Here is an 11,230-nt window from a genome sequence, read left to right as displayed (position 1 = left end):
TGGTCAGATTAAAGTTGATAATCATTATTATCAACTTTACGAAACACCGGGGCACATGAAATTTGGTGGGTATGTAGCCCCACTAGACTTTTATGGAAAAATTTCGTTTGGTCCCCGGGGGCCACTCCCCCCGCGCTGGGCCCCCCCGAAACCCAAAAAATGCGGTTTTTCCTAAATACAGTAACTACCTGAACCGTGGCCCTGAGGATGACTTGGCCCGTTAAAATGTATGAGTCTAGCGACGCATTTCATGAAGGCCCATTAAGACATGTCAGTTATTTGCACCACTGGTTAGATGTAAAACTAGCCTGGCGAGCCAGACCCACATTAAATTGTAGGGTCTGGGCACTCACCGTTCGCAGTGCTCAGTCCGAGGGGCGGGATAATCAGTTGTCTTTCAAATTCCCTCTGCACGCAATAGGACACAATAGGATATTTGTTTTCAAGTAGCAGGGAATTCAAGCCAAACCGTTGCAACTCTGCCATCAATCATTATGTTAAGCCCAAGATTTCAATGTCCTGATTAAGTTTCGATTTCTGGAGCTCACAAGCCAACGGAGAGTTGCTAGACTAGCTAGGGGCGCGTCTAGATTTCTAGGCTAATGTAAAACTGCATTTCGTTTCAGACTACTGGTACTTAATCTGTGCATTGACAAAGTATCACATGTACTAAAGATGACTTCTCTTATGTAGAAGAAGAAACATTCACAAAAAATCCATCCATCCAAAAATGACCTTTCTTTTTGATAGCTGTTGAAAACTGCATGCACTGACAGAGATGTTTTTGTTTATTCATAATAAATAAATAATAATAAATAATACACATTATGCTGATACCTTCTGCTTTCCCCAAATACAATGTAGCCTACAGGTGTAAGTGACCTTTCATCAATCCAGTTGCAATGGATGAACTGTGATGAACTGCCCTACTTGTGATTGTTTAGAGAAGGTTTTATACCAATGCTACAACTTTTTTGGCTATTCTACAATCTATTCACCTTTGCAGCGCCAGTAGGCTACTTTCTGTGCAGCCGCACACACACACACAGGCATGCCAAACAAGCATACACAAAAGTTTCAAGAGTGGGGGATGGAGTAAAAGATGGAGACAAATTGATTAGTGTGATTTATTTTCGCGGAACGGATGTACAGGACTGAGCGGCGGTCATATTTTGTACCGCTATGCGGTACATCTAGCTATTAAAGTGCAATAATTAGGGTTCTTATAAAGAAATATTTTTAATGTGTTACTGTAACCTATATATTGCTACATCCACAAAAAGTAGTGGTCATATAATACATCAAGCCACGTTAAACCTTTTTTTTTAAAACTACAAGTCCCATAGACCTCAACAGGAGTGTCGTGGCTCATCTTTTGTGCGTCATCTTGTGCTAAAGGCGAAAATCGCCAATCACTTTTACTAGCCTGTAACAGCAAACGGATACCGGGAGAACCGGGAGGTACGAATTGGATTCATTTATTAAATTGTATTATTTTGTATAGTATATTTAACTGTTCTTATAAATGTTAACCAAACGTTGAATTTGTCAACGTGTTGTAAAATTGAGGAGCCTGGCGGAGAAATATTTTGCGGCCTACTTCACCCTGCGCCATATTGGATATTTAGCTATCCAGCTAACTCTGTAGAGCAGGTTAGGGCGTATAAATTGAACATCCTATCGTAAAGTGCTAATTTTGTAGCCTCTAGTTAGTAGTTTACATTTTGTTGTTGGGGTTAATATAGTAAATTGTGGTTATTTAATGGCTATCACATCTACCTGACTTGATGAAAGGTAGCTAACGTTATTGCTTAAGCTTTTCGGAAGCGAGGCTAATTTAGCTAGATAAGCTATGATAGCTAGCTACTTGCTTAAATGTTCAATCAACAACGATGTCTAACTCTTAGTCGAAAATGTATGTTTTAACGATGATGATCTTATTTCATGTTCCTTCTTCTTGGTTTTATTTTTTAGTCATTGAACGGCTATTTGATGAGTAACAGATAATCTCCTTTCGTAGGGAATGTTAGTGGTCATGGTAGTAGGCTACCAACAGCATTTGTGTGACTAGGCTTGGTGTCTGTTTAGGTTTATTCACAATATACGGTATGTTTTCGCCCCCTCAGTTTTCCAAAATGAGCAGTTCAGAGGAAGTGTCATGGATCTCCTGGTTCTGTGGACTACGGGGAAACGAATTCTTCTGCGAGGTAAATGTCACCCATAGCATAACGTTACCTGCCCAGTGCCTGTGGATATACTACTGCCACTGTCAAGACCGCAGCATTTCTAATTTCTAACCGTGCCTGACGTTACCGTTAAATGCAGTAATTTTCCTGACTAGCTTCATTCCACTGTGCACAGCGAATATATTCTGTGTGTGTTTTTACATTCGTAAGAATCATCAGAGAATAAGGAAGTTGTCTCACATTTGCTCTCTCTCCTTCATGCAGGTTGATGAAGACTACATTCAGGATAAATTCAACTTGACAGGACTCAATGAACAGGTTCCACATTACAGGCAGGCTCTCGATATGATTTTGGACCTGGAGCCAGGTAAGGGCAGAGGTCTGATGTAGTACTTTGCTTCTTCTTCTTCTTGTGTGTATGTCAAATGAGGCCAGGCCTATGTGTTTGTGCATTCAGTTTGCTTTGTAAGATTTGTATCTCTCATCCCACTGTGTATGTGTTCGGTGTATGTACTAGATACACAAATAAACTTTACACCGATCAGTACTGGGGTATTTAACAACTCTCATTCTGAATTCTTGTTTTCTCGATTGTTTTCTTTAGTTGCAGAAATATTGCAGGCTATTGTTTAGTGTACAATAGCCCTAAAATGGATTGTGTGCAAACTTTTTTTCTCCTCGTTCTTGTTGCAGATGAGGAGCTGGAGGACAACCCTAACCAGAGTGACCTGATCGAGCAGGCAGCTGAGATGCTGTACGGTCTGATCCATGCGCGCTACATCCTCACCAACCGTGGCATCGCCCAAATGGTGGGTCTTTCTGTCTTTCCCTCCCTTCCACCCTTCCTTCTACTTTTTCTTTCTTTTCCTTCCTATCTTTCTTTCTGTCTGTCTGTCTGTCTCTCATTCATTCTTTTGGTTTCCCTTTCTGTCTGTCACTTTCTTTTTCAACCCCCTCTCTTTCCCTCCCTCTCTTTCTTCCTTTCTTCATTTCTTTCTTTCTTCCTCAGTACCTCAGTCATTCTCATTGTGCCTCAGCAGCACACATACAGATGCCACATTTATAAAATGGCTTAACCTTTTGTCCATAATGATTTCCTTTGTGCTTGCAGCTGGAAAAGTACCAGCAGGGAGACTTTGGCTACTGCCCCAGAGTCTACTGTGAGAATCAGCCCATGCTGCCCATAGGTGAGTGCCCACCACCCACAGTCTGTTTACAGTTTTTTTTGTGATGTATACATGGTAAAACCTTAACTTCTTTAATGTTACCCACCTCTTTCAGTAAAAAAAAAAAATGATTCATTCCTGAGAACTAATATGCAAACTTCCCTCAATATTAGCTTTGTAATGGCACTGCACCTTATTTGCTTTATAATGCATTGGAATTCTAGTTGGCACATTTTCAGGCAACAGGTTTTAACCTTTGTGTATGTGCAGGTTGTGTGTGTGAGCGTTCTTTGTGTGTGTGTGTGAGCATTCTGCGTGTGTGTGTGTGTAAATGCTTCGTTGTGTGCATTGATTGATCTCTTCCCCCTTTGACACCCCAGGCCTTTCTGACATCCCTGGAGAGGCCATGGTGAAGCTCTACTGTCCCAAGTGCATGGATGTGTACACGCCCAAGTCCTCCCGGCACCACCACACGGACGGGGCCTACTTTGGCACAGGCTTCCCCCACATGCTCTTCATGGTGCACCCCGAGTACCGGCCCAAGAGACCTGCCAACCAGTTTGTGCCCAGGTTCGTTTTCGTATTGAGTATTAGTATAGTGTATAGAGTATAGTATTATTAGGTGGGCTCTCTGTGTGTGTGTGTGCGCGCGTGTGTGTGCATTTATACCTACGTGTGTTAGAAATGTGTATATTTTGTTTTTGGTGCTTTCCAGAGGATCTGGCGCTATATCTCCTCAGAGTCGCAGTCTAATGCCCTTTGCAGTCTATTTCTACACCAAAGCTGCTCTGCTTTTTAGCAGAATCTCAGCTAGTCAATAATTGCTCTTAGGCCCTCATGGGCCAGTTTCCCGTACATGGATTAAGCCATGCCCTGGACAGAAACACTTTTTTCCATGGAGATTCTATTGACGTTTCCGATTTTGGTCTCGGACTGTGCTTAATAAACTGTGTATGGGGAAACTTGCCCCAAGTGTGCCACCTGCCTTCTAACTATTGGAGAGCATGAATAGTGTGATCGTTTATGCCTGTGAAGTAAGGTGATTAATCAATAGCGATAGTTTATTGCTGTGAAATAGGGTGATTAATCAATATCGAATTGCAATTATGGCTTGTAATGATTAGGAAAACAACATAGGTGAGACACCGATTTGCTTGTTTTTATGTTATAAATCCAGCGCCCCCTTTCGATTTACAGTGGTAACTGTTGTATAGATTATATTTTACACACACACACATACTATTGCATGAATAATATTTCTAAAGTTTGTTTTGATAATGAATGGTGTTTCTACAATCAATAACTAATCTAATCCTGTTAACTAATCCTGATCTCAATATTTAAAAATAATGGACCTTATGCAATCTTTAGTCAGCAAATTACGATGTAGAAGGATTTATGTGTTAATTGTTATACTTGGGCAAACAAGATATTCAGTGTCGGAGTGAACATAGGAGCATAGAAACATAGGTGCACACAGAATATAACCGAAAATGCTAACATATGCTAACAAATGCTAACGCTCCACCATAAATGAATGCGCTGGCTAAAGAGCCTTCTGTGCATAAGGTCCATTGTAATAATGGCACACAGCAGCTCTAGTGTGGAGAAGTGGACAGCAAATAAAATCGGCAAGTGTTAGGACTGTTCTAACACCTGTTGTATGCTTACTGTAGTTCCATGACTGCTTGCCCTTGGTTTTTTTATCTGCTGTGTGAGAATCCACATAGCTCAGTTTACTTGAGCTAATAATTAATTTTTAAGACTTCATGCTCACATATTTCAGCCTGTCTTGTACAGTCAGATACGATCACTCTATTAAACTGACTGGTATCTCTTGTACTCTTTTCCTCTCCCAGGCTCTATGGCTTTAAGATCCATCCAATGGCTTACCAGTTGCAGCTGCAAGCCGCCTCCAGCTTCAAGAGTCCAGTCAAAGCCATCCGCTAGGACCCCCATCCCAGGGGAATGGATGGAGGAGAAGGAGAGGGCGAGTGGGGAGGGGGGGGGGGGGGTAATTATCAATGATGGAGAGGAGGGGGTGGTGTACCTCAGTTACCACACAACACACACACACACACACACACACACACACACACACACACACACCCACCCACCACTGCGAGGGCAGAAAAGAAATGTTTTGTTTTAGACTTAGTGACCTTGAGAGAAGACATTAAAGTATCAAGAGTGTGTGTTCTATATATAAAAACTGGATGGATGGCTTAAAAAAGAAAAATCAAGTTCTCTTCTCTTGTCACATGCACACATGCTCATACACCTCGTGTACACACACACACACACACACATAGTGTGAGAAGGGGAGAGGATATCCCACTGTTTTGAATATTTGCTCTCCTGTCCGTGGTCATGGCAAACCCTTTTTTGTTTTAAACCAGGATGTTACATTTGAAGTGCAGACTTCAGCTTCAGTAGTGTTTCAGTATTGTCTCCCATTCTAGTGAGCAACCCCCTTACCCACGACTCGGTTTCATACTATGGCGTAGAAAGGTCCCTCGGGTTTGTGTCCCGAGCCTCTTGCGCAGCTGTTCCCCAGCACTTTGCGGTTGACACAAGCGGAGCCCACAGGTGACCGGTGAAGGCACCAGGCCTGACACGGGGCAGTCTTGTGCCTCTCTCTCAGTCGCTCGTCACTGTTTTCATAGCAGGAAAACAGATGGCGTTTTGGGTCGACTCTTAAATGGTCATTTGCATGGCATCCTTTGACGTTTCACAGTTGCGCTGCTCAAACCACCCAGTCTTAAATTGCCTTAAGTGCAGTCAGTGGAAGCCCTCGGGTGCATAGAAGGGTCACAGTGTGTGTGTTAGGACTGGAAGGCAGAGGCTGTGTGTGTTGGTTCTTGGCTCTGTTGCAGCGACTCTGCAGGGCTGAACTGTTGGCCCTTGTATTGTACTGCTAATGTCTCTTGTGACGGCTGGAAGTGTTTGGGGCACATCTGGAATGGCGACGTGTTCACACAACCCCCCTCCCCCTTTCTCTTTCTCACAAGCAAACATACACACAAACAAACAAACACACACACTCATGTTTATCAGGCACGCACAAGCACTGATTCATATTGGTGGTTCCTCTGCCTCCAGTAGAACAATTTATGTGAGATGCGCAACGACATGCCTCCATGGTGACATTTTGTGTTCCTCTTCTCTGTGTGTGTGTTTTTCTTCCTTCCTACTCAGAGTGCATCAGATGTTATTTGTGTGGTAGGCCAGATGTACCCAGCTTTCTAAGTTTTTGAAAGAAATTACACATACGACGGACGGATGGAGTGGACTGTAATTATTGTTAGTTTTAAAATTGTTTTTTTTTTTTTTTTTTTTTTTTTTTCTGGGTTCTTTTTTTGCTGCTGTTAAAAAGAGGAACCAGGGTTCAAATTTCACAATAAACATTTTTTTTCCTAACAAGTCTGACATCGGAATATCATGTTTGCATCTGTACTGTACTGTTGTAATAGAATCTTGCTTCAAAGTAAAAAAAAAACATGGGTGTATTGGTGGGCTTACGTTTCTCTTAAAATAAGGGCTTCAAGCTCATGTTGATATACTGATTTGGAGTGCTTTACATTGCATTTGCATCTAAGTACTAGACGGGGGAAAAAAAGAAAATTATAATAAATATATATCAAAATAAACCACTTCAGAAAGCTGAAGTATTTTCACACAAGAAGCTACTCAAACTTTAGCAATGCTTTCGAGTTTCACCATTCCCCTTCCCGGAAACTGAATACATGTGCCCTCTTAAACTGCGCTTCTTGACATCCACACGACCCTGCACCTGCTGGCTGATGCAAGGCACAGGCAGTTTGGCACGTAATGCAATCGCACACACCGGAATGTTCATGCTCCTTTTGTCACTTTGTCACACGTGTGCTGTAGGAATGTCTGCGAGTGAGTGAGAACGGAGGTTAGTGCCTGGTGGGTTGATCTCAGCCATGATATTTGTGTTCTTGTACGCCGCATGTGTTAGTGTAGCGCTGGGTCTGCAGCTGCAGTTTGGCAGTATGAGTTTATGAAAACGTGACCTGGGATGTATTTGGAGCAGTGGCAGTAATGACGTTTTGTGATAGAAACAGATAGAATGGCAATTCAGTCACATCAAAGAATGTAGAAAAGAGGTCAACAGAGAAGAAGGTTATGGTAAGTGCAAGTGAAGTGGGTTAGGTTGTTAGCAGCGTGAGACAGCCTTTGAGTGAATAATAGAATTACAACTTTTCTGGCCCCTAGTTCCGGTCTTTCCTTTACTTCCACTGCATTCCTACTCAACTTCACCCACTCAAGACATCTGCTGCTGCTGCTACACCTGGAAATTTCAAACATTTGAAACATTGGAGACCTGCGGTGACATTTCCTCATCATCTGTCCTCAAACCTACACCTTATGCTCCACCCACTCAAATGAATTGTTGCTCTCTCTGAGGATCTCTGTTCAGTTTAAACACTAAGGAAGTCTTCATCACTGTCTCCATTTGTTACACATTTCATAGGTGTAAAGTGTGTGTGTGTGTGTGTGTAACTGTTGCAGAATAATGTTCTTGTTATAGGTTTTGCCACTGACACAAACAGCATACCACATGGTCAAATGTTGATAGTTTGGAGTTTGGACTATATGGACACAAATATTGGGACTCTTATACACCCATTGCCACAGGTGTATAAAATCAAGCAGTGTGCATTTACACACATTTGTGAAAGAATGGATTGTTCTGGAAAGCTCAGTAAATTCAAGTGTAGTATAGGGTGCACAACGCAAGGTCCAAAAAGACACAGCTGGGTGAGTTTGGTGTGGAAGAACTTGACTGGCCTTGGCTTGAGGCCTGACCTCAACACCACTGAGCACCTTTGGGATGAAGAGATTGCAAGCCAGGTCTTCTTGTCCAACATCAGTCCCTGACCTCACAAATACTCTTCTGGATGGCAAAAGATCACAGACACACTCCAAACCCTTATGGAGAGCTTTCCAAAAGAGTTGAAGCTGTTATAGGCTATACCAATTGCCTATAGATTTTGAATGGGATATCATTAAAGTTCCTGTGTAATGGCAAGTTTGCCAACGTCTTTAAAGTTACACTTGGTACTTCATGATAATAATAATACTCAATTTAAATAATACTAAATTTTTTAATAAAAAAAGTAATGCTCTGATACTTCAGAGCATTCATGAAGCTAATAGCTTAAGATAGCCCCAGCTAGTATTGCCCAGAGGACACCACACATTCCAATATATCTGGCCAATAGTGGTCCTTTTTTGTGGCCAAATTTGATTTGCCGATAGATATTACATGGACATGACTGGCATTTTACAAAGGGATCATCAAAACATTTCAATTCCAGGATGCTGACTTTATTTAGCCACCAGGTGGCAGAGGTGAGACAAAGTCAGGCAGAAAAGTAACGGTCTTCCATGTTTGACACTTACCACCATGTGCTTGGACTGTAACTAAATCAGTGGGTGTTGTGTGTTCATATTGAGGAAGGTGTGACTAATCATATCGTGCCTCCTTCAGGAACGCTGACTACAGTGGTTGTTTTCAGGCTTGTTTAATGACAGACTGTGCGTGTCACATGCTCACGCTGACACACGAAAGGATTTCTTTCTCCTCAGAACACAGAGGTTTCCTGTTATTTTCCTCAGCCTCATTGTGAAGATTTCCTCGGCTTCCCTCATTTCTGCTGTTTCTGCTGTTTTTCAAAGGTTCTGCTGTGTTGGGCCCAGTCTACTTTATCCTGTCCTGTGATCCTTTGACAATAATAAAAAAGCCTTATTCCTCAATTCTCTTCCCTCCCTCTGCACTGCTTTCTACTCTCTTGCGCAATTATACTGTAGATCCACATTCTCACTCATTCACTCACTCACCCACTCACTTATTTACTCACTCACAAGCAATCAATCAATCTATTACTTGCTCTTTCAGTTATTCACTCACTCACTCTCTTAAATTCTTTCTTTCTTTCTCTCTCTCTCTCTCTCTCTCACACACACACACACACACTCCCATTTCTGGCTCTTTGTTGTCAGTGTGTCGGTCTCCTGGTTCAAATGACCTAATTTGATCTTTTCCACTGGCTTTGAGCAGCACACAGGGAAGGTCCAGGACAAAGGCACTCCTACTCCTCCATGAACAATATTACCCCGTATCGGCGTCCTGTCCTATCTGAGGGGATAGAATGACAACAGTGTTTGGGGTGAAAAAGAAGTGAAAAGGGTTTGTGTCGTCAGTGGGTGTGAAAAGGGAAAAGGGAGGGAAAAATACTACAATAGAATGTGTTTGTGTGTGTGTGAGAGATAAAATGTGTGTGTTTGTGTAAGAGAGGGACGTTCCATATTTGAAGCACATAGTGGTTTAGTGTTATAGCATCATCACCTTGTCCTTGTCAGTCACACTGTTAGTACAGCAGTTAAGCCCTCAAATCAAGGGGAACTGTGCACTTTTTGAAAGAAACATGAAACTTCTACCATAGTTAGGTTATACCATAAGGTTTATTTTCAGATTGGGAGGGAAGTCAAATTTGACCTCTGAGGCCCGGGAGAGGTCAAATCCAAGATGGCCGCCAACAATATTCAAAAGTACCTCACGTTGGAACCAAACACAGTAGAAAAACACTTAAGGTATCATTTCCCACTAACCTTTGGGTGCCCATTCTGTATCTGATAACTTTGAAACCACCAGAGTTCAAGAAAATGCATTTATGTAAAGGTCAAGGTAAACAAAACATCAAAATATTCATTTTTTTATGTACCCTATGTACCCCAATTCATTTCTTTGTTGTCGCTGTATTATTCAGTTATTAGTTGTTATTTCATGAGATGTGTGGCTAATTTCATTTCTTCACAGCACAGAATTATCCACAGGTGACCCCCCTAGACCATTTTCACAGACCACCTGCCATACCACTGCTGGTTAAAAAAACCCTGCTTTAGAGAGTTGTTGCTACAGGCCACAGTACGCACAATGTAGAGAGCACTTCAATCAACATATTCTAACAGGTAAACATATTGACTATGAACAAACAATATTATTACATAATTACATAATTACATAATATTATTCATGTTGCAAATTAATTTAACCATAGTCAGGAAGGAGTTTTCCTTGGTAGTTAGCTTTTGAGGTAAACATCATGGACATTCATCAAAATAATTATCCTAGCTAAACTAGAAGACAGTCTGGAACATTTATGTGAACATTTATGTGAGCTGAAGCTAGTTTAATGATCTTGGTACTTGGTCTTACTGTAGGTGAACGGATTCACACCACCACTGAAAGAATGACTGCTTTCTGAGCTTCCACATCTGAGGGCACATTTACAACAACAACTCTCTAAAGCAGGGTTTTTTTAACCAGTGGTGGTATGGCAGGTGGTCTGTGAAAATGGTCTAGCGGGGTCACCTGTGGATAATTCTGTGCTGTGAAGAAATGAAATTAGCCACACATCTCATGAAATAACAACTAATAACTGAATAATACAGCGACAACAAAGAAATGAATTGGGATACATAAAAAATGAATATTTTGATGTTTTTTTTACCTTGACCTTTACATAAATGCATTTTCTTGAACTCTGGTGGTTTCAAAGTTATCAGATACAGAATGGGCACCCAAAAGTTAGTGGGAAATGACACCTTAAGTGTTTTTCTACTGTGTTTGGTTCCAATGTGAGGCACTTTTGAATATTATTGGCGGCCATCTTGGATTTGACCTCTCCCGGGCCTCAGAGGTCAAATTTGACTTCCCTCCCAATCTGAAAATAAACCTCATGGTATAACCTAACTATGGTAGAAGTTTCATGTTTCTTTCAAAAAGTGCACAATTTTCATGGTTACCCGCTGTACTATGTGACAGTTGTGTCAGAAGAAGGAGGA

The 11,230-nt window shown here is 41.6% G+C and overlaps 1 protein-coding gene across 3 annotated transcripts; it reads left to right on the top strand.

Annotated features, from left to right (window-relative positions):
• Positions 1-1,328: 1,328 nt before the first annotated feature.
• On the top strand, positions 1,329-5,401 carry csnk2b (casein kinase 2, beta polypeptide). Of its 3 annotated transcripts, XM_042077231.1 has the most exons (8): positions 1,771-1,794; positions 2,127-2,207; positions 2,451-2,565; positions 2,880-2,995; positions 3,298-3,373; positions 3,733-3,922; positions 5,212-5,351; positions 5,387-5,401. In XM_042077231.1, exons 2-7 carry the CDS (start codon positions 2,136-2,138, stop codon positions 5,300-5,302), a joined length of 660 nt encoding a protein of 219 aa, XP_041933165.1. In that variant the 5' UTR covers positions 1,771-1,794; positions 2,127-2,135; the 3' UTR covers positions 5,303-5,351; positions 5,387-5,401. The 3 variants fall into 3 exon arrangements, with proteins under 3 accessions (XP_041933164.1, XP_041933166.1, XP_041933165.1); XM_042077230.1 differs by lacking the exons at positions 1,771-1,794; positions 5,387-5,401 and adding an exon at positions 1,329-1,461 and having other exon boundaries at positions 5,212-5,352; XM_042077232.1 differs by lacking the exons at positions 1,771-1,794; positions 5,387-5,401 and adding an exon at positions 1,329-1,461 and having other exon boundaries at positions 2,451-2,553.
• Positions 5,402-11,230: the final 5,829 nt, after the last annotated feature.

Source organism: Alosa sapidissima, chromosome 21 (genome assembly GCF_018492685.1).
Source record: "Alosa sapidissima isolate fAloSap1 chromosome 21, fAloSap1.pri, whole genome shotgun sequence".
Taxonomy (NCBI): Eukaryota; Metazoa; Chordata; class Actinopteri; order Clupeiformes; family Clupeidae; genus Alosa; species Alosa sapidissima.
Note: the sequence above shows the minus strand (reverse complement) of the source record. Positions and strands in the feature narration are given on the sequence as shown.